The sequence below is a fragment of the Trachurus trachurus genome, assembly GCF_905171665.1.
Source record: "Trachurus trachurus genome assembly, chromosome: 7".
Classification (NCBI taxonomy): domain Eukaryota; kingdom Metazoa; phylum Chordata; class Actinopteri; order Carangiformes; family Carangidae; genus Trachurus; species Trachurus trachurus.
The window spans coordinates 25,278,623-25,297,273 of NC_139901.1; the positions used below are offsets into that span (position 1 = coordinate 25,278,623).

At 39.8% G+C, this 18,651-nt stretch overlaps 1 protein-coding gene across 1 annotated transcript; it reads left to right on the forward strand.

The window, feature by feature from the left end:
• The first annotated feature begins 19 nt into the window (after window positions 1-19).
• LOC310988475 (glutaminase liver isoform, mitochondrial-like) lies at window positions 20-18,511 on the forward strand. The gene is made up of 18 exons (XM_083975074.1): window positions 20-410; window positions 2,209-2,299; window positions 4,365-4,486; window positions 7,710-7,839; window positions 7,926-8,005; window positions 9,342-9,505; window positions 9,950-10,008; window positions 11,824-11,856; window positions 11,944-12,002; window positions 12,101-12,167; window positions 12,270-12,320; window positions 14,993-15,169; window positions 15,275-15,406; window positions 15,484-15,576; window positions 15,723-15,784; window positions 16,918-16,994; window positions 17,151-17,214; window positions 17,346-18,511. Exons 1-18 carry the CDS (start codon window positions 199-201, stop codon window positions 17,500-17,502), a joined length of 1,830 nt encoding a protein of 609 aa, XP_083831200.1. The 5' UTR covers window positions 20-198; the 3' UTR covers window positions 17,503-18,511.
• The last annotated feature ends 140 nt before the right edge of the window (window positions 18,512-18,651 follow it).

The following is an 18,651-nucleotide window of genomic DNA, read 5'->3' on the forward strand; positions in this document are numbered from 1 at the left end:
CCCAACCCCGAGCAACAGCCTGTACTTGCTGCAGTCTCAATGGCAGCAGCAGCTATTAAAGCTCTGAGGACCAAGGGGCACTGGTCACAAAAACCTCTCTAAATCAACTGCTGGGGCAAAAAGAAAAAAGAAAAAAGAAAGAAAGAAAGGAAGAAGAAGCTCTTTTGAATTATTAAACATTAAGTCCTACTTATCACAATGCATTGCCTGAAAAGTCTGAGGACGGCTAACCCGGGAGTCTTGCAGCTGTTTAAAAATGCAGGGATCTCCGCCAGAGTTGGAGCTGACAACATTGTTTTGTCCAGGACGCAGCAACCTGTTCCTCTGCCCTGCTGGGTCGCAGCATCACCCCACACCCACAGAGCCTTTCATCACCAGAAGGGGCCTGATGTGGACCAAGGACACTCCAAGTAGGTCACAGTCGGTTTGTAAACGAATAAATCAACATTAATTAAGCCAAAATCATATTCATTAGTCTTCTCTGTGATTTTGTCGCCGATATTTCAGAGTTGAAATCATTAGCAGGTTCCTATCGGGAGATGAAGCTGCTTGGTGTGCAGGTGTTTTTATAAGACAGACTGTGCTTTAACCTATAAGACTGCTGAAGATCAACACCAATTATTTCTTAAACTTTTAAGGAGAAGTTTGACATCATTTAATAAAAAAAACTCATGAGATGAACTATAACAAAACCTCAACCAGGGGGAAATTAACCAGTCAGTCTTGACCCAGCTATTAGCAACACTAGGAAACAGTTGTCCTGGTGCTCCAGGCTCCCTAATTAACACATTACATGTTGTTTGTTTATTTACATCAGCTTCAGTGTAATAGTAAGATGTGGATTCGAGGGATCAGAGGGGTCTGAGACATTTCTTGGCTGTATGGCCTTTGATTTCCAGGAACCTTCTCAGGTTGTTTGGCCTTTGGTGAAGCACGAAGGAGATAAAAATAGCCAATCTGTTTGTTGTCATTAAAGCAGAAGTAAGCGATCCAGTCGTTTTGGCTAACTTCCTGTCAGTGGATGGAGTTAGCAGTCCCCGCCCTCGTCCCTACATCACCACATTCACGCGCATCCCTTGGCTGCACACACAGAGAGGACCGCCCCTTTATGCCGTTCTCTCTCCTCATTGGATAAAGGTTGTAGGATACAAGGAAAGTTTTCTCCCCGGCTTACAGCAGAGCAGAGTGACTGACAGACCCGTGTTTCGGACCAAACACTCTATATAAGTGATTGATGTCGGAAGATATAACTATTTAAGACTTGTATTAACACAAATATTCTGCTTACTTCTGCTTTAAGGGTAAATTAATTTATAATGTCTTATTTATAGAGAAGATAATCTGAAATAGCTGTAAAAATTTAAGTGTTTTTAAGATGAAAGTCCTTTATGAACAGATAAAAAGCAGGAGAGTTTGTAGATTTTTTATCTGATGGACATTTGCAGATATTTGGACAGACTGAGTTGCATGCATCAAGGTTGAGGGGTTTTAACTGTCACTGCATCATAATTGATAAGTATTGCTGCAAACTGCAAAACTGAGCTGCGTTAGAACGACTGTAGTCACAAACAACATCCAATAGTCATGACTATGTGACATTATGTAGTTAATAGCTTTACTAACGGTCAGTACATTGCACACTGATACTTCATAGACGATAAAAACCACAGGTCTCAGTTTTTGGTTTATCAGGTTAAGATGAATCTTTCCAACGTAAAACCTTTGCCAGCTACTAGATTCATTAGAGAGACTCAGCCAAGCTACCAAGTCATGTCTGATAATGTGCTGTAGCCACTCTGACAACTCCCTAATAATCTCTTTAATAAGTCATCTCCCTAATAAATTAATAATTCCCATTTTCTCTTGGAAACGCAGCGAACAATGACTATTTTCATTGTTTTATTTAACACCTACAGTGTAGTAAGAAAATGTAGCTGTAGTCGGCGTTTGTCATTTGATTCTAGCATTTACACCAGAAATATGTTTTAATATTCAAAATACCGGTGTCTACGTTTAGATTAAACAATCAGGTCATTGCCTCCACTCATGTAGCTAAAGAACAAGGTCAGTATCTGGACGTTTGCCAGCATTTTCACTCAAGGCCATGGTGTTGACATGTAAACATTGACATACTGCTGCGGAGGCTTGTGACCGGGATCCAAATCTAAAACTGTATGTATGTTGTGTATGTTGTCGTTGTGTTTTCAGTAGAAGTAGGTTAATGTCCAGTATGGAGGACCTACTTTTCTACACCATCACTGAAGGCAAGGAGATGATCCCCCTCTCCCAGTTCATCTCAGTGAGTCGACATCATCATCATCATCTTCACACACACGTCCTCACATGTCAAACACTGATACGGCTTCTTGAACTTGTCTATAGTGTATGTGGACACACAACAGACACACACTGTCCCCTACACAGCAGCACTGCTACTGTTACTGTACATACCATGTCTCCGAAAACAACTTTGACTTTGGTTAAATCAACCTTGAGGCGTGTTGGAAATCGGAGCCAGCAACAGAAACACAGAATACCTCCAGAGGAACGCAGAGGGTCACGTTTAAAATGTGTTTAGGACTCTTCTTATGTAATAATATACGTAGTAGGTGTGACATTGAGCAGTGAGGTAATAACGACCCGACAACATACATACATGCACACACACACACACACGCACGTTACTGCAGGACCTGAGCCGCAGTTATTTATATTTTCATAGTCTTGCAAAGGGGCCATTCCTGCTTTATACATATTTCAGGAGATGAGCAGGACACAGACTGTGGTGGGGTGGGTTTTTTCTTTTTTGCTCTCTGATAACTGATAAAAAGTACCGCATCCTTTTAGACTCTGTGGTGCAACCTTTTAGGTATAGTGTCATAAAAAAAAAAAAAAGCTCTAACCTGGACATCTGGTGACCTCGGTGTCTATGGCAACTCAAAAAGGGCACGCATTTAGCAGAAGAGACATGTGTCAACACAGGTGCCTTGTTGTTATGCCACGCATGACTGGACGTGTTTGTAGAGGTGACTGCATGGGGCAGGACAGAGATGGAGAGAGTGTCCCCTGCATGTCGATAACATCAACGCTGTCCAACTTGCTGTCACTTAGACTTTTAATCAGTCCACACTGGATTATTATTATTAGCATCAGTTCATTCCTGTGTCTCTTGTTTGCAGTGAAGGCAACACAGAATGAGAAAACACTGTATCGTTTACAAGAAAATTACATTTAATTTCAGAAAGTTGAGGAAGATTTCACTCCATTAAAACATTTTCTTTTATTTAAGTATTTATTGACATTCATATGTTTACACATATCTTTTGGTTTACATCAAATTTTTCTTTCTGTTACATACAAAAAACCAAAGTTATTCAAGAAATGTATAAACTGAACAGTCAAACAAATAGCAAAAGCTCATTGGACTGTTTCTGCCATTCTTCTAAATTACAAATACGCTTGGACAGTTCTGAGATAGCATAGTTTGACAATGTTTCACATTGGTAGATTTAAGTATTTGCTTATGGGGCCCCATCTTTTGCTTATCTTGTTCTGAAAATATCCATCTTAAGATGAAGGTGTGCTGTTATCTTCTCCATCACATATACCTTTTCACTAAAACATTTTCAATTGTCATTAAATCTCTAATTCTCATTTGCTCAGTTCATTTAGGGAAGAAAAGCTCCCCCACCCACCCCTCCTTTAATTATAAACTAATGAACAGTTAAGATGAAGCTACTGAGCAGTGAATTGTCTGGAAAGTACTGTTCATTTGTTAACCTGTAACAAGGGGGAAATGACTTTAACAAGTAACTGATTATCAAGGGTTGATGTCAGCATTCAGTAAACTTTAGCATTTCCTGGCCTGAAGGTTTAAGAATCACTCAGACATGCAGTAAGAGCAGCAGCAGCAGCCGCCGTGTGTTCGGTCTGTTTGCTCCGTGAATCAGTTATTAGCAGAGATGAGTCAAAAAAAAAACACTGGAGCCTCTCTGGTCAGGAGGGTCGTGCACATGGTGTCCCCAAAAATAGACACACGTGGTTTTGTACAGTGACTGAGAGCCAGACGTGTGACTTGTGCGGGAGCTTCCAGCCTGTTACACCTGTATTTCTTCCTTTAGAGCCATGTGGGCACTCGGAGCCTTTGAAGTCCCATAACGATCTAGTCCATCTACACATGTTTGATATCCTGCTAATTGGCATCACATAAACACTGCTGCTCATGGCTCAAAGTCTTTGATACAGTCTCTGTCATTTACGGCTTCCTACTCCCTCTCCCTCTCTCTCTCTCACACTCACACACACTCTCCCCCTCCCTTGTGTATCCGTTTAATAAAAGCCACTATGTTTTCCCTCCTCTGCAGGCTCTGAGGAAAACGGGTTTGTTGACGTCCGACCCTCGGCTGCGTGACTGTGTCCGTCAGATGCGACAATTCGCACGTGACTCTATCGGGCCGGTCATGATGGACAAGAAGTTTTTCAAAAGGTGGGGAAAGACTTGTTGATTTATGGAGGCCACACAAACAAACAAACAAACACAGACACCTGTTTTCTCAGAAGTTAACACTAGATTTATATCAGTACATAACCTAGTGTTACCTCAGGTTTAAACAGATTTGGATTAGTTTAAAGAAACTGCAGATTAACCCAGGAATGCTCAAAAATACCTAAGAAAAAACATGGTTTAAGGTCAAGACCAGGTTTAGGTGGGTGTGCAAGGACATAAGGTTAGTCCAGGTCTAACCTAAGTTCAGTCTTTCATACTTTTTTGTGCTTATGTAAAGACGATTATCTGTGGTCAGCGCTATTTGAGTCCAAGGGACTGACAGAGGCAGGCGTTTTTATGGCTGACAGCTGCTACTAACCAAATTCACATGAGCACATGGCAGCCAAAGCAGCAGCAGCAGCAGCAGTCGAGTGCACGGGATAGAGAGAGAGAGAGAGGGGGTCTCAGGGGCAGTTAATGAAAGGGCATCATTCTGGTTGAGCTCCAGACTTTGGCAAATCACATTAATAGACTCAACAAGATCAGTGCAGCTCCACGCTGGCTGGCCGACTGACTGCTGTCCAAACACCATCGTCTCCTTTAGCTCACAAATGCAATTCACTCAGGCTCATCTTTTGGCCTGGAACAACAACACAGAGCTGCACAGCCGCGTCATCATCATCATCATCATCTTCATCAAACTTAATTGGCCGGATTTGACTTTCTGTGCTTGTTTTTTTTTTTTTTTTGACATTTGTGAGGTTATCCATTCTTGAGGAACACTCAAGAGCTCACTATAAATACACTACTAGAAATAGACGGAGCTATCTTCAACTTTTCTTTTTTCTTTTTTGGAGGGGGAAATGACCCATGTGAATAATGCAAGCTCTCTCCACTCTCTTCCTCTGGTGTCCCAAAGCCTCACGCTATAGCATCGCCTCGGATCAGTGAGGGCTGCAGCCTGCAGGACAGATATTTTAGTTCAGACAAGCTGCGACTGAATGTTTATGATTTTCCTTGAGAGCATAAAGAACCGCTGCTCAATTACATATCTGGGAATCTATGATTAGTGTTTAGCTGGGTGTTTATTGACTTAGACTGGTCACTTTGAATCGAATGTGATGAAATAGTAGATGAATAAAATAATAGAATATATATATATAAATTGAGGAGAATTGATATGGATTTTTGCAGTACCAGCCTCAGTGGTTGAGTTGAAGATGGTATGAGATGCAAATTTTGCCGCAAAAGCTTTTTGAGCCATAAATACAACGATACAAGATTTTGTTTTGACTTGAAAAATTAAAAGGCGTAAATCCACCTCCTGCAGAAAACAGACGTTTCAAAGCGAGCCCTTCTTTAAACTGTTATTTTATTTATTTCCCAAACATCAAATATAGGAAAAAAGACACACTTAGATTGTATGGCTCATACAAAAGCCTGGGCAACCCCCCGCTGAGCCTGTCCTTATTAAACCCCTCTGTGGCAGATATCACAGCTTGCAAACATGCTTTGTAGCAGCTCAGCGTCGTTCTATTCTTGACGTAGAGAGCTCACCCACTCCTCACTTCATGTTGAAGTTCTGGGATATTTTTAGGCGGTCTCGCACACACCACACGCAGCATGTTTAAGATCATCTACCCACAGATTTTACAGAGAGGAAGTCAGTGAACTGTGGGGGCCGCTCCAAAAGCTCCAAAAGCTCCATCAGCTCGTGTTTCTTGAAGTGGTTCACGGTGGATTTGGAGGTCTAATTTGGGTTCATTGTCATCCAGTCAGCTTCATTTCACTTTAAACTTCTCGACTCCGCGGCCTTTTACATCCCGAATGTGATGATTACTTAGTTGAATCCACTCTCTTTCTGATCTGTGCAGCGTTTTCCTGAGTCACCGGCCGTCACTCCACCCCAAAGCTGAAAAGGGCAACAACACCCAAGCTTAAGAGCTAATTAGTTAATGAGATATAGTAACTGTATTTATATTCGTAGAAACACGTTTTTTTAATTAAATGATCTGTTTGCTGCAGACGTTGTGTTCACATCTATCTCCAAAAAATATTGGATTGTGCCTGAATCCTACAGTCATCTAATTAACGAGTAAATTACCATTTAAAAGAGTTGATTATTCAGTTTTCCCAGTGAGTTCAAGTTCAATAAACTGTCACTGACTTTCATGATGTGCTTGAAATTTGGTTCCCATGCTTAATGAATCTGTTTAAAGCCTTAATTCACCAAAACTTCCTCACTCATCACCCGTGACACCTGCGGAAAATAGTTTGGATTTTATTTTCTAACATTTCTGCTTCAGCCCTAATACACTGGAGCTGAATAGAATTTCATTTATATGCAGAAATATGTCGCTATTAATCTATTTAAGAGTTGTTTTTTTTCTACAGCAGACAGTTTGACAGGTCACAGCAAAGCACCACCAGCTGTAAATGACGATTATGTAAATAAATATTGGCTGAAATCCACTGAGCTGCTTCGGTCTGAGAGCATCGTGTCTCACTGACACCTGAAAACAACACATCATCATCATCATTAACGTTATTTAGTAACACCTGTTGCTTTTCTCACTGTGACGAGCCACAATGTGCTGATGTGAAAATGCTCCTGATGATCGGACTCGACTCATTTGCAGTCCTCTGGTTTGCTCTGCTGGCATTTAATGGTTCAGATTTAATTAGAAAAACAAAAAAAACAAAACAAACAGATGCTTTCTCAGTTAGGATAGACATAAGAGATGTCTGCCTCAGCTACAGAAATGAAATTACATCAAAGAATTAAACAGCATTAGACAAACTTTATATCTTCTCTGAGCCAGAAGACACGACGTCAGCTGTTTTTATGGGGAATATTATTGCTGCAAAGTGGTTTGAAAAAATTGGATTATTAAAAGTAACTGCGACTATTCTGAAAAGATAGTTCATTTAACATTTTATGTAAATGCTTAATGCTATGAGCACCATCATCATCATCATCATTCAGTTTGTGTTGCTAAGATACCACAAGGGAAAAGTCAGAAATTAGACTCTCTTTGTAATTTGGATGAAACCAGAATCATCCTCGAGTCTATTACTCTCCCTCTGGAGACTGTTCAAAATCAAATTGGTGTTTTAATGTAAAAAGTTTATTTTTCAGCTCCTTCAGTTCTGTTATCAGTCATTTCAGCATCCGTCCGCGTAGTCTTTGTTGTCTCACCGTCAGTCATCTGTCCCTCTCCAGGTGTGTGGGCAACAACATCATGCTGCTCACTAAGGCCTTCAGGAAGAAGTTCATCATCCCCAACTTCGATGAGTTTACCCAGCAGATTGATAAGATGTTTGACAGTGCACAACAGCAGGAGGGAGGACAGGTAAGTGACACAAACACCTGCTTGAGTGTTTTATGCTCATTCAGTCTAGTATAGCACGTGCACTCAACGTTTACACCTCTTTGCAGGTAGCTGATTACATTCCTCAGCTGGCCAAGTTCAGCTCCGACCTCTGGGGTGCGTCCCTGTGCACGATTGACGGACAGAGGTACGGTGACATCTCAACAATAACATCACAGAAAGTTAGGGATATTGGGCTTTCATAATGCACTAAAACCTGTACAGGCGAACTTAATTTGACCTTCTCTAAACTTTTAGATGCACAATTGTTCAATTTTCAAATACTTATAACATGCTGTTGTTCTCTAATAAGGTGATTAACCACAATAATCACAACCATGATTCCACCACTAAATGCTCTGGTTCAGGGACAGTTTGTATTGAAACAGTCCTCTTCATCCTGCTGTTCACACTCTGACATCATGAGACCAAGATACCTGAGGTTGAACAGAGACACAGAAGTGGACGTCCATTGGCCAATTGGCCACAATTTATTAAAGGAATAGTTCAACATTTTGGCAAACTGACCCATTGCCATAATCCCTATCGTTTTAGGAGTAGGTTCGTTACCTTTAATTGTCGGTGCAAGTTATTTTTAGAACGGCGGAGCAGAGCCGCGAGCTGCTCAGAGCTATGCTACGGAGGCTCATGGGATTTCTTGGTTTCCCTCATCAAACTCAACAAATCCACAATCCAACAACTCCAAAACGCTCTGGTGGACAAGTTGTGACCTGCACATTCACCACGCTATGAGATAATAACAGAAAGTTTAAGAGACAGAGTTGTTTTAGAGGCAAATTCATGCAAAACCACTGATGTGCGTTCCCGTTGGGCGCAGTTTTTCGACAAGCAGTCTCTGCATTTACCTCGAAAACAACTCTGTCTCGTAACGTTCTCATAGCGTGGTGAATGTGCAGGTCACAACTTGTCCACAAGGGCGTTTTGGAGTTGTTGGATTGTGTATTTGATGAGTTTGATGAGGGAAACTAAGCAATCCAGTTAGCCTCCGTAGCGTAGCTCTGAGCAGCTCACGGCTCTGCTCCGCCGTTCTAAAAATAGCTTACACCGACAATTAAAGGTAACGAACCTACTGCTATGACTATAGGGATTATGGCAATGGTCCAATTTGCCAAAATGTTGAACTATCCCTTTAAGACACTGGCATGTTTTGTTGTGGTGTACCCACCGCTGTTGTTAGCTTTTGTTTCAGTACATTGTTTGAGATGAAGAAATGACCACTCCAGACTTCTACTTTGCCCAACTTTCATGATATCATCTCACTGTAGCATGAACGTTTTACATTTTCCATAAATTTCACCTGAAAGTCAAATATCCCTAAATAACGTTTTGTGCGTAGTCTAAATCTCCACTCTGAAATCCTCCATCGTGTGCACTGCATCACTAACAAACCTCCATTTTTTTTTTTTTTTTTTTTGGTTTGTTTTGTTCCCCGTGCTCCTCCATGTCATCCTCATGTGATGCAGATACTCTGTGGGTGACACCAAGGTTCCCCTCTGTCTGCAGTCGTGCGTGAAGCCCCTGGAGTACGCCATCGCTGTGCATGAGCTTGGCAGCGAGCGCGTTCACCAGTTTGTGGGCAAAGAGCCCAGTGGGTTCAAGTTCAACAAACTGTCTCTAAATGAAGAAGGTAAGTGATCAGTTGCCTCCAGGTGTCCTTCCACAGAGTGCACACAGGAAGAAATCCTACTTCTGCAAAAAGTAAAACTGCTAAAGAAAAAAAAAACACCTTCTTCTGTAATATATTGTTGAGAAATCTTGCTAACTCTTGTTGTTGGTATGTAATTTCAACAGTTTCCTGGTTGTTGAAACAGAACAAATGTAGTGCAAGAAAATAAAAGTTGCCCTGATGAGCCTGTAGCCAGACTGTGTGCAATTTTATCTCCTCACCTTTGTAGCTTCTTCCTGTTGCAGACGAGCCTCTGAAGCAAACAGGAGTGTACTCTATCGGTCCGGTTTATTAGCCGATGTTACTCTAAGCCCCCCCTCAGGAAATATAGTCTCTAATCTCACACTTTATTGCTCTTGTGGTTAGGGACAAATCAGTGATAACATGCTCTCATTTCTCGTTCAGATAAACCCCACAACCCGATGGTGAACGCTGGAGCCATCGTCATCAGTTCTTTAATTAAGGTAACATCTTAAATCCTCTCAACAAAAACACACGTGCTTTCCTTTTTTAAAGATATGCACACAAAACATATTACGTAGCTGATTGTCATTAATCAGCGTATCAGGACAAAACTATCTCAGGAGGTGACAAAAATAGACTTGGTTTTTAATCCTCGACCTTATTAAATGTTTTCCCCTGTGAATTACAACTGTTACGCTGCGCAGTCTTACGAGACTTAATTACAGTTTAAAAGGTGAATCAGTCAAGACTTCAAATCTAATGATGAGAAACAAGGAGCTAAACAGCACAGTCAGACTTGTACCACTAATATAAGAGGTGAACAAATGAAGCTTTCCTTTTGTTCTCAAACCTTCTGTAAAATGCACATTGCACAAAATTAAGCAACATTAGATCAATTTCATGTGTTTCAGAATTTATGCATTTCACTGATCAAAAAATGTCACATTTAAAAGTTGTTCCTTTCTATATAATAATGATAATAATAATAATAAACTTTATTGATAAAAACAGTGCTTACAAGGCAGCAGAGGAGCAAAAGTCTCAGAGAAAACACAAAATAAAAGTGATAGATAAGAGAAGGTAGATATATAAAAAAAAAAGTTATAACTCAAGTAAAATCACAAAAAGGCTCTCTGATAAAAGTATGTTTTAGGGATTTGAAGCTGATAATTGACTGAGCCGACCTGATCTCTCTCTCGTTCCAGAGCCAAACAGTGGCAAAATAAAAGCTTTTGTGGAGTAAAATAAAGTCTTGGGTAGAATAAAGCTTTCTGGTACAGAAAAAACTGTATTCATTATGATTTTAATGGCCTCAGTGATTAAACCCCTTAATGATTCATAATTAATGACAGAATATATATATGTGTGTTTTGTACTCTCACAATCAAAAAATGACATTTTTTGCACAACCCTGAAAAGCAGTGAACAAACACACAAACGCAAGAATGACGTCAGCTGTGACATACTGCATCTTATCACTCATCTGTTGGCTGGTGAGCAGTTGGACTATGGTCAACATCGGCTGACTAAAACTACATCTATGAGCTTTGGCCCAATATTAACGGGTGGGTTTTTAGTTATATAAGGTTGTGTTTCTGTGTTTCTTGAGGTTTATCGTATGTAGGTCAGGTTCAGCGGTGAGGGAGGAACTCTGGGTTGGGGCTGACAGCAGGGGTGTGTGTGCACTTCTGGCCAATTACAGCCCTGAGAGCAGAAGGTGTGTTAGCCGCCCTCCCTTGTGTATAATTGTAGAGGGAGGCCATATTGCATGAGTAAAGTTTGTGTACCGTACTTTATTTGCATATTAAACCTAGGCGGTGGATATTTTCTGCACTTAAAAGGATAAATAAAATGCAAAGTTGATATAAAAAAAGAAGCTGTTTTTGATGTGAAGCCTGAAGTTTAAATGTCACAAACGTAAATGTTCTGTACAAAAATAAGAAGAGAAACTACTACACGTGATATTTTATAGAATCTTTACCCTTTATAGATAGAGTCGTTAAATACGAATGGGTCTACCGTTTCTGTTGGGCAACTTTTACAGCCTGGTAATGATCCTTTACCGGTCCATGAAACTCAAGCACGGTCATAAACAGCCCCCGCCTCTGCCCCCCCCAAGCCACAGTGAGCACGTTGCCACATGGACGGACAGGCATGAAGGCATCATCATCATCATGTCCACGACGTCATACATCAACACCCACCCAAGATTAGAATCAAAACTATGCTTCACTCACTGTCAAAGTACTCAAACACTGCCCTCTGTAGGGACTGACTCACTGTTTCCCCCTCCCCTCCTCCTCCTCTGTCCACAGCCGCATTCAAATAAAGCAGAGAGGTTCGACTATGTAAGTAAATACTTTTTCGCTTTCACTTGTGTTTCACTTTAACACAAGTGGACCGTCTGTAATTGTTACGATATTACGTTATTGCAGGTGATGGAGTTCTTGAAAAGCATGGCAGGTACAGAGTTTGTGGGCTTCAGCAATGCGACGTGAGTACGAGGCTTCAGGGCATGATGCAGCCAGAGAGCAGAGCAGAGCTGTCCTCTGATGTTCAGCTTCCTCAGTCCTGTCTGTCTTGTTTTTGCAGTTTTCAGTCAGAGCGAGAGACCGGCGACAGGAATTATGCCATTGGTTATTACCTGAAAGAGAAGAAGGTGAGTTTTTATCATGTTTTTTTTTTAAATTTGATTTCAATAAAGTCTGTCTGAATTAAATATATTGCTTCATACTCTGATTGTATGCCGATGTCCTTGCAGTGCTTCCCCGACACTGCAGATATGATTGCCGCCCTTGACTTCTACTTTCAGGTGAGGCCGTTGGGTTTTCAACAGTGTTGTGTGCTCTGTGGGTAAAAGTTTGAAGATATGGTTTGACATTTTAGAAAAGACGATTATAAACCCTCTTGCCAAAGTTTGAGTTTGTAGAGAGAATTGATAAAACTTTCACGCCCTGTACGATACAAATGAAATCTCTGCCAGCATCAATTTAATTTAGCCCGGCATAAAGCCTGCTCTGGTTGCCTAGGAACTCGATAGTGACAACAAGGCAGCATGAAGTCATTACATGCAGCCAAAGATAATAATCTCCACACCTACCTGATTTACCACTTTTTTTTTAACAAATTGAACAAACAAGATTTAACATTTTATTACTGAGCTTTATTGAACGTACGCAACATCCAGCTGTGCAGCTTCCAGCTTCACTCTGACAGAGGAGTTTGTTCAGAAGACACATTTATATTTATCTCTGTTTCACAGGTACAAATCCAGTTCGTTTTGAATAGATGCTTTTTGACTGCACTGGGATGTGACAATCTTTTGTTGCTTAACTTTCTGTGTGATCTCTGTATTTAAATGTGAGAAAGCAGGAAATCTGCAGGTCTTTAAAGTTTCATTTCTCTCTCCTGAGAAAATGAATTTGAAGGTGAACAAGTCATTATTTATAAAGGTCTTCAGTATTCTTCTTGCCTGCTGTAGGCAGTAATAATATTAGTTAGAAAAATATTTTTGTGTCTGATTTTATCAAACAGTGAAACATGAAAATCTCCGGCACTTTTATTCCAAACCTTTGACTTTACGATTTTACTTTCTGCTATGTTTTATTATTTTAAAAACCCACTGGTCAGTTTTCAACAAGTCCAGGTTGAATATGTGTTGATTTATGATATAATTAGTTACTTACACAGCTTGAAAGTATCAATGCAAATTTGCCAAACATATCACCTCTAAACTTCATCACCTACTGTAACTGGTTTTCTGTAATTTTACAATAATCAAAATACTTATATTAAATTTCTTTCTATTATGAGACAGAAATATCTTGAAAGGTCTTAACTTTAATCTATTAACTAGTTAATCTCAAAGAACATTAATCTATATTTTGATTAATTATGTTTGTCTATGTAGGAAGCATAAAATCATCATTTCAGCTGCAGCAGCCTGGCACATTTGCTGGTCAGCACAGTACGGATGAGACATAATCAAATTTCACGCTTGTTGCGCTTTTTGACTACAGAGACAAAAATATGTTAATGAGAAAAGCTACAGAGCTCGTGAGTAGAAACCTCCTCCCCTTGTTCTTTAAACAGCCTCTTTTCTTTGTGACATTAATTCTATGAGATGCTGGAAACTTTCCCCTTTGAAATTCTCCTTGATGTTGACGTCTTTGCATCACATCATTTCTGCAGAGTTGTCACATGCACATTCATGCAGCAAATCTCCTGCTGTGCCGCATCCCAAAGGTGATTTACTATAATCAGTCCTGGTGACTGTGGAGGTCACTAAACATCACTGAGCCCATCATGAGTCTCTGATTTGCGACATGGAGCTTTATCATGCTTGGAGTGGCCTTTAGGAGATGAGTAAATTGTGGCTGTAAAAGGTGATGAAAATGGATAACAACAACAATGCTCAGATAGACGTGTGGCGTTAAACGTGTTGTGTTGTGCCTCTGAATTGCTTCTTTTTTCTGGTCAGCTATAAAGGTTGGTTCGTGTGCTTGACATTAAAAAATTATCTTCAACTGTCAATAATTAAAGGCATTTATATACATTTACAAGTGACTGTCATGCTTAAGAGATCCACGCTGCATTAAAAATTGACCAGGTACTTAAAGATGGCAGAGCAAAGAAGGAGCAGTGATGGAGCAAGAACATGACGTCACTGGAAACTGGACCTAGAATATTGACTGATAGGTTGATTTTATTACCTTTAGATACAGATAAATTAGCAGTTTCTCCTTTTTCCACTATTTTTATTTTATTTATTTACCTTTATTTAACCAGGAAATCCCATTGAGGTCTGAGATCTCTTTTACAGCCGTGTGGCTAGAATTGAGTACATTCACACTTGGAGTGTTATTGATGTGCATTGTCCCTCTTGATCAAATAAAGCAATTGAATTGAATTGAACTGAATACAGAGAGACCTGGCCAAGGTAGCAGCCATGTAAAATCAGTCGATACAATATATATTTTTTATTTTTTTATTTTAAGCCTTTATTTAAACTCGGAAATATATTGAGGAGCAACCTAATTTGCAATATAGCCGAGACAAAACATTTGAGGACAAGACTTAACACAAAATGCTTGAGACATACAAGCATATCCGCGGACAAGACACAACACAAAACGTTTGAAGCATACAAGCATATCCGAAATATGAAATAGCCTACCAAAAATACCAAAAAGTAAAGTGACAAAGATAAATTGAAAACAGAGAGGTCTAGTTAAAAACAGGAGCAGTTGGAGGTAAAATAAGATGCAGTTATGGATTTAAATTGTCCTAATGATAAAAGTGTGGTAAGTTTCTGATGGTTTTGCAGAGTCTTTAGGGTTGCAGGTGCAAAGTAAGAAAAAAAACAACAACAATAAAACAAAACCCAGATACTCACAACAGTAGCTACTAACTGGCTGCAACTTTTCACCTTCTCTTGTAAATGTTTTTATTTATTTATTTATTTATTCTATTTTCCTGTCACAGTTGTGCTCCATTGAGGTGACCTGTGAGTCAGGAAGCGTCATGGCCTCCACGCTGGCCAACGGAGGTATCTGTCCAATCACGGGCGAGCGTGTGCTGAGCGCGGAAGCGGTTCGAAACACCCTGAGTCTCATGCATTCCTGTGGCATGTACGACTTCTCCGGACAGTTTGCTTTCCATGTGAGTCACAATAATTGTTGATCGTCTTATGACTCCCAAGTGTTGTCCAGTCATCATCAGATGTTTATTTTTTATTAAATATTTTTGCTTGTTCCTCTTGTTCAGGTGGGCTTGCCGGCTAAATCTGGTGTTTCGGGCGCCGTGCTGCTGGTGGTGCCCAACGTCATGGGTATGATGTGCTGGTCCCCACCGTTAGATCGGCTTGGAAACAGTGTTCGTGGCATTCACTTCTGTCAGGTATGCATAACTATTACAGCATAAACACATTTTATCCATATCTGCAGGTTTCAAATATTCAAATTTTGATTCTCCAGGAGCTGGTGTCATACTTCAACTTCCACAATTACGACAACCTGAGACACTTCACTAGGAAACACGACCCCAGGAGGAGATCAGATGATGATCCAGTAGGTTCAGAGCTGTAAAAAGTAGATTTTCAGCTTTATATGACACATATTGGGTTGACTTAGAAACACTACAGGAGGATTTTTATGTACTTTACACCTGAAACAGTCCAGTTTCATTCATTGATGTTTATGTTTTGACCCTTTAGAACAAGTCGGTGGTGAACCTGATGTTTGCAGCGTACAGCGGTGACGTTTCTGCTCTGAGGAGGTCAGTCACCAACAGAGAGACTGCCTTTCATCTCATTTCATTTCATTTCATTTCATTTCATCACTTGAGTAGTCGACAATTATTAGAGCGACACAGTCTTATAATCTTAGAGGTGGATCAAAGTAGAAACCACTCTCATGTCTAAACACAAAGTATATATTATCTACACCTGCAAGCAGTTATAGCTTATCTTAGCATGAGGACTGGAAATGGGGGAATCAGAGTCTGTCTACCTGTCAGCACCTTTAAAGCACACTAATTAACATCTAATACTTGTTTATTTGTATTTAATCTCAAGTCTAAGAGGCAAGGCAATTTTATTTGTATAGCCCGTTTTTACAAATAGTTTGTCTCAAAGGGCTTTACACAGAGGGAGAATTTGTGGTTTTATGAAGGTTTTATGTGCATGGCAAAACATTAAAAAAAAAAAGCAATATCTAACCCAGTGATTCCCAACCTTTTTTGGCTCGTGACCCCATTTTGACATCACAAATTTCTGGCGACCCCACGATCATGCGACTGTGGCCATCAATCAAGATGCGCCAGCTCAGATATTTCTATATGCTGCATTTTATTTGAACTCGATTTATATTTAAGAAAGTGAAAGTATAGAATACAGTTGTTTAAGATTGTGTGTGGTGTTTTCAATCATAACAATAACAAGTTTATATATTTTTTTAATATCAATTACTAGACATTTCAGGCGACCCCATTTGAATTCCAGGCGACCCCACATGGGGTCCCAAACCCAAGGTTGAAAAACACTTATCTAACCTGTTAATTACCGAGCTTTAGAGGTGCTGCCTGTTGATCTTTCTTTATCTTTGGACAGAGCCAGGCTACGTGTTTCCTCCTGTTTACAGTCTTTTAGCCGAGCTAAACCGACCGTCTCCTGGCTGCTTTAGTTTCACACTTTGCAGACAGTGATATTGATCTGCTCATCTAACTCTCATCAACAAATCAAGCAAGTCTATACTTTTAAGAGTTCAATAGCTGCTCTTTAAAACATCTCCTTCACTCACGTAATTACAGGGATACTCAGCTCCACTCAGTGCTGTTTTATAAAGTTTGCCATCACTCTGAGTTAATCTTTCCATGCATGTTCTCTCTCTGCTCCTCTGTTGCTCCTCCAGGTTCGCCCTCTCTGCCATCGACATGGAGCAGAGAGACTACGACTCACGCACAGCGCTCCACATCGCTGCAGCTGAGGGTGACGCCTCATTATTAGTTCATCCATTCCTTAATACTCTCGGCTTTGATTCAAACATGAACGAATGAAATGTGACATTTGCATTTGAATGTTTGAGTCTAGTTTGGAAATATGATCACAAATGATAAGATTTCTTTCTTTCTTTTTTCATTTCAGGTCATGTGGAAGCTGTAATCTTCCTGACTGAAGTATGCAAAGTGAATCCTCACATGAAAGACAGGTAGGCGATTTAAATACAAACTCATTCATCTGATGTTAGATTAAAAAATGGTAGAGAAATCTATCCATCTCCATATTACTAACTCTAACAATCTCCATCCATCTCCATATCCCCATTGTGCCATCCATCAGATGGGGGAACACACCCCTAGATGATGCCATGCAGTTTGGCCATGATCTTGTTATTTCAATCCTGCAAGAGTACCACCGTGCCATCGCTGACAGCGAGGCGCCCTGCGAACCGGAGGAGCCGAAGGCCGCGCTGGATACACTGAAGAGCATTGTTTAAACCACAAGGGATCATGAGGGTTTGTAATGGAAATCAATTCATGTTATTATGCACCTGAGGGGACTGAGAGGAAACAGGGTAACTGAGAGACGAGTGAGTGAGTTTGAATCTTCTTTGGACTGATGAAAAGCTGCACAATGGTGCATCAGTATATATATATATATATATATATATATATATCGATATATATATATATATATATATATATATATATATATATATATATATATATATATATATATATATATATATATATATATATATATATATAGACAGGGAATGTGTTGCCTGGTTGTAAAAACCATTTATATTAATTCTGGCTTGATTTGGCTTGCTGCTTCTGATCAGAAATGCCACTGAGATGTACATATCAAATATATTTTTGCTTATTTATTTTTAAAAATATTTTACTGCATTATTATTTTATTTAATCAAGGGATTTCATCATCCCCCCTGTGTAATAACTGTGTAAATATTCCTGAAGGTGCTTGTTAATTATTCTACCTCAGCGGGAGGTGTTGCATTTGTGCCTTAATACTGGAAGGACTGTTTCACTGTAGTTGATGTGAGCTCATTGAGGTTTATACACCAGATTGTTCACTGCTGTTACACCATGGTGGTTGTACGAGTTGTTTTTATATATATATCTCTTTTTTGTAGAAATTATTCTCCCTTCATTAGTGGGAACTCATTTTATTGGTTACTTATGTGTCACAGAAACATGTGCATATCTCAGACGCTGGGACCAATGCAAATTTAGGTTATTCTAACACATAATGTATAATTAATGTGTGCAAATGAGTGTTGCAAAGTTATGCACGACAACTTATTATACAGTTGAATCATCTCAAATGAAAAGTCACTGTTTTATTCAAACTCTGGCAAAGACACAATTCGTCTGATTAACTTCATCTTCAGTCTGTCGCTGTAAATATGTATCTTTTCCTGCTGTACATAACATGAGAGCAGTTTGAGTGATGATATTTTATTAAACAATATACATTATGAACATGAGACTGAAAAAAGATTTTGTGCAGATTTGAGCTTTGCAACTGTCGGTAATGCCGTAAGACAGACAGACGTGTAAAAAGAAAGGACTTGGCAGTTAAACGTTCCTCTCGGCGACACACCTGAGAGGTTACACATGAG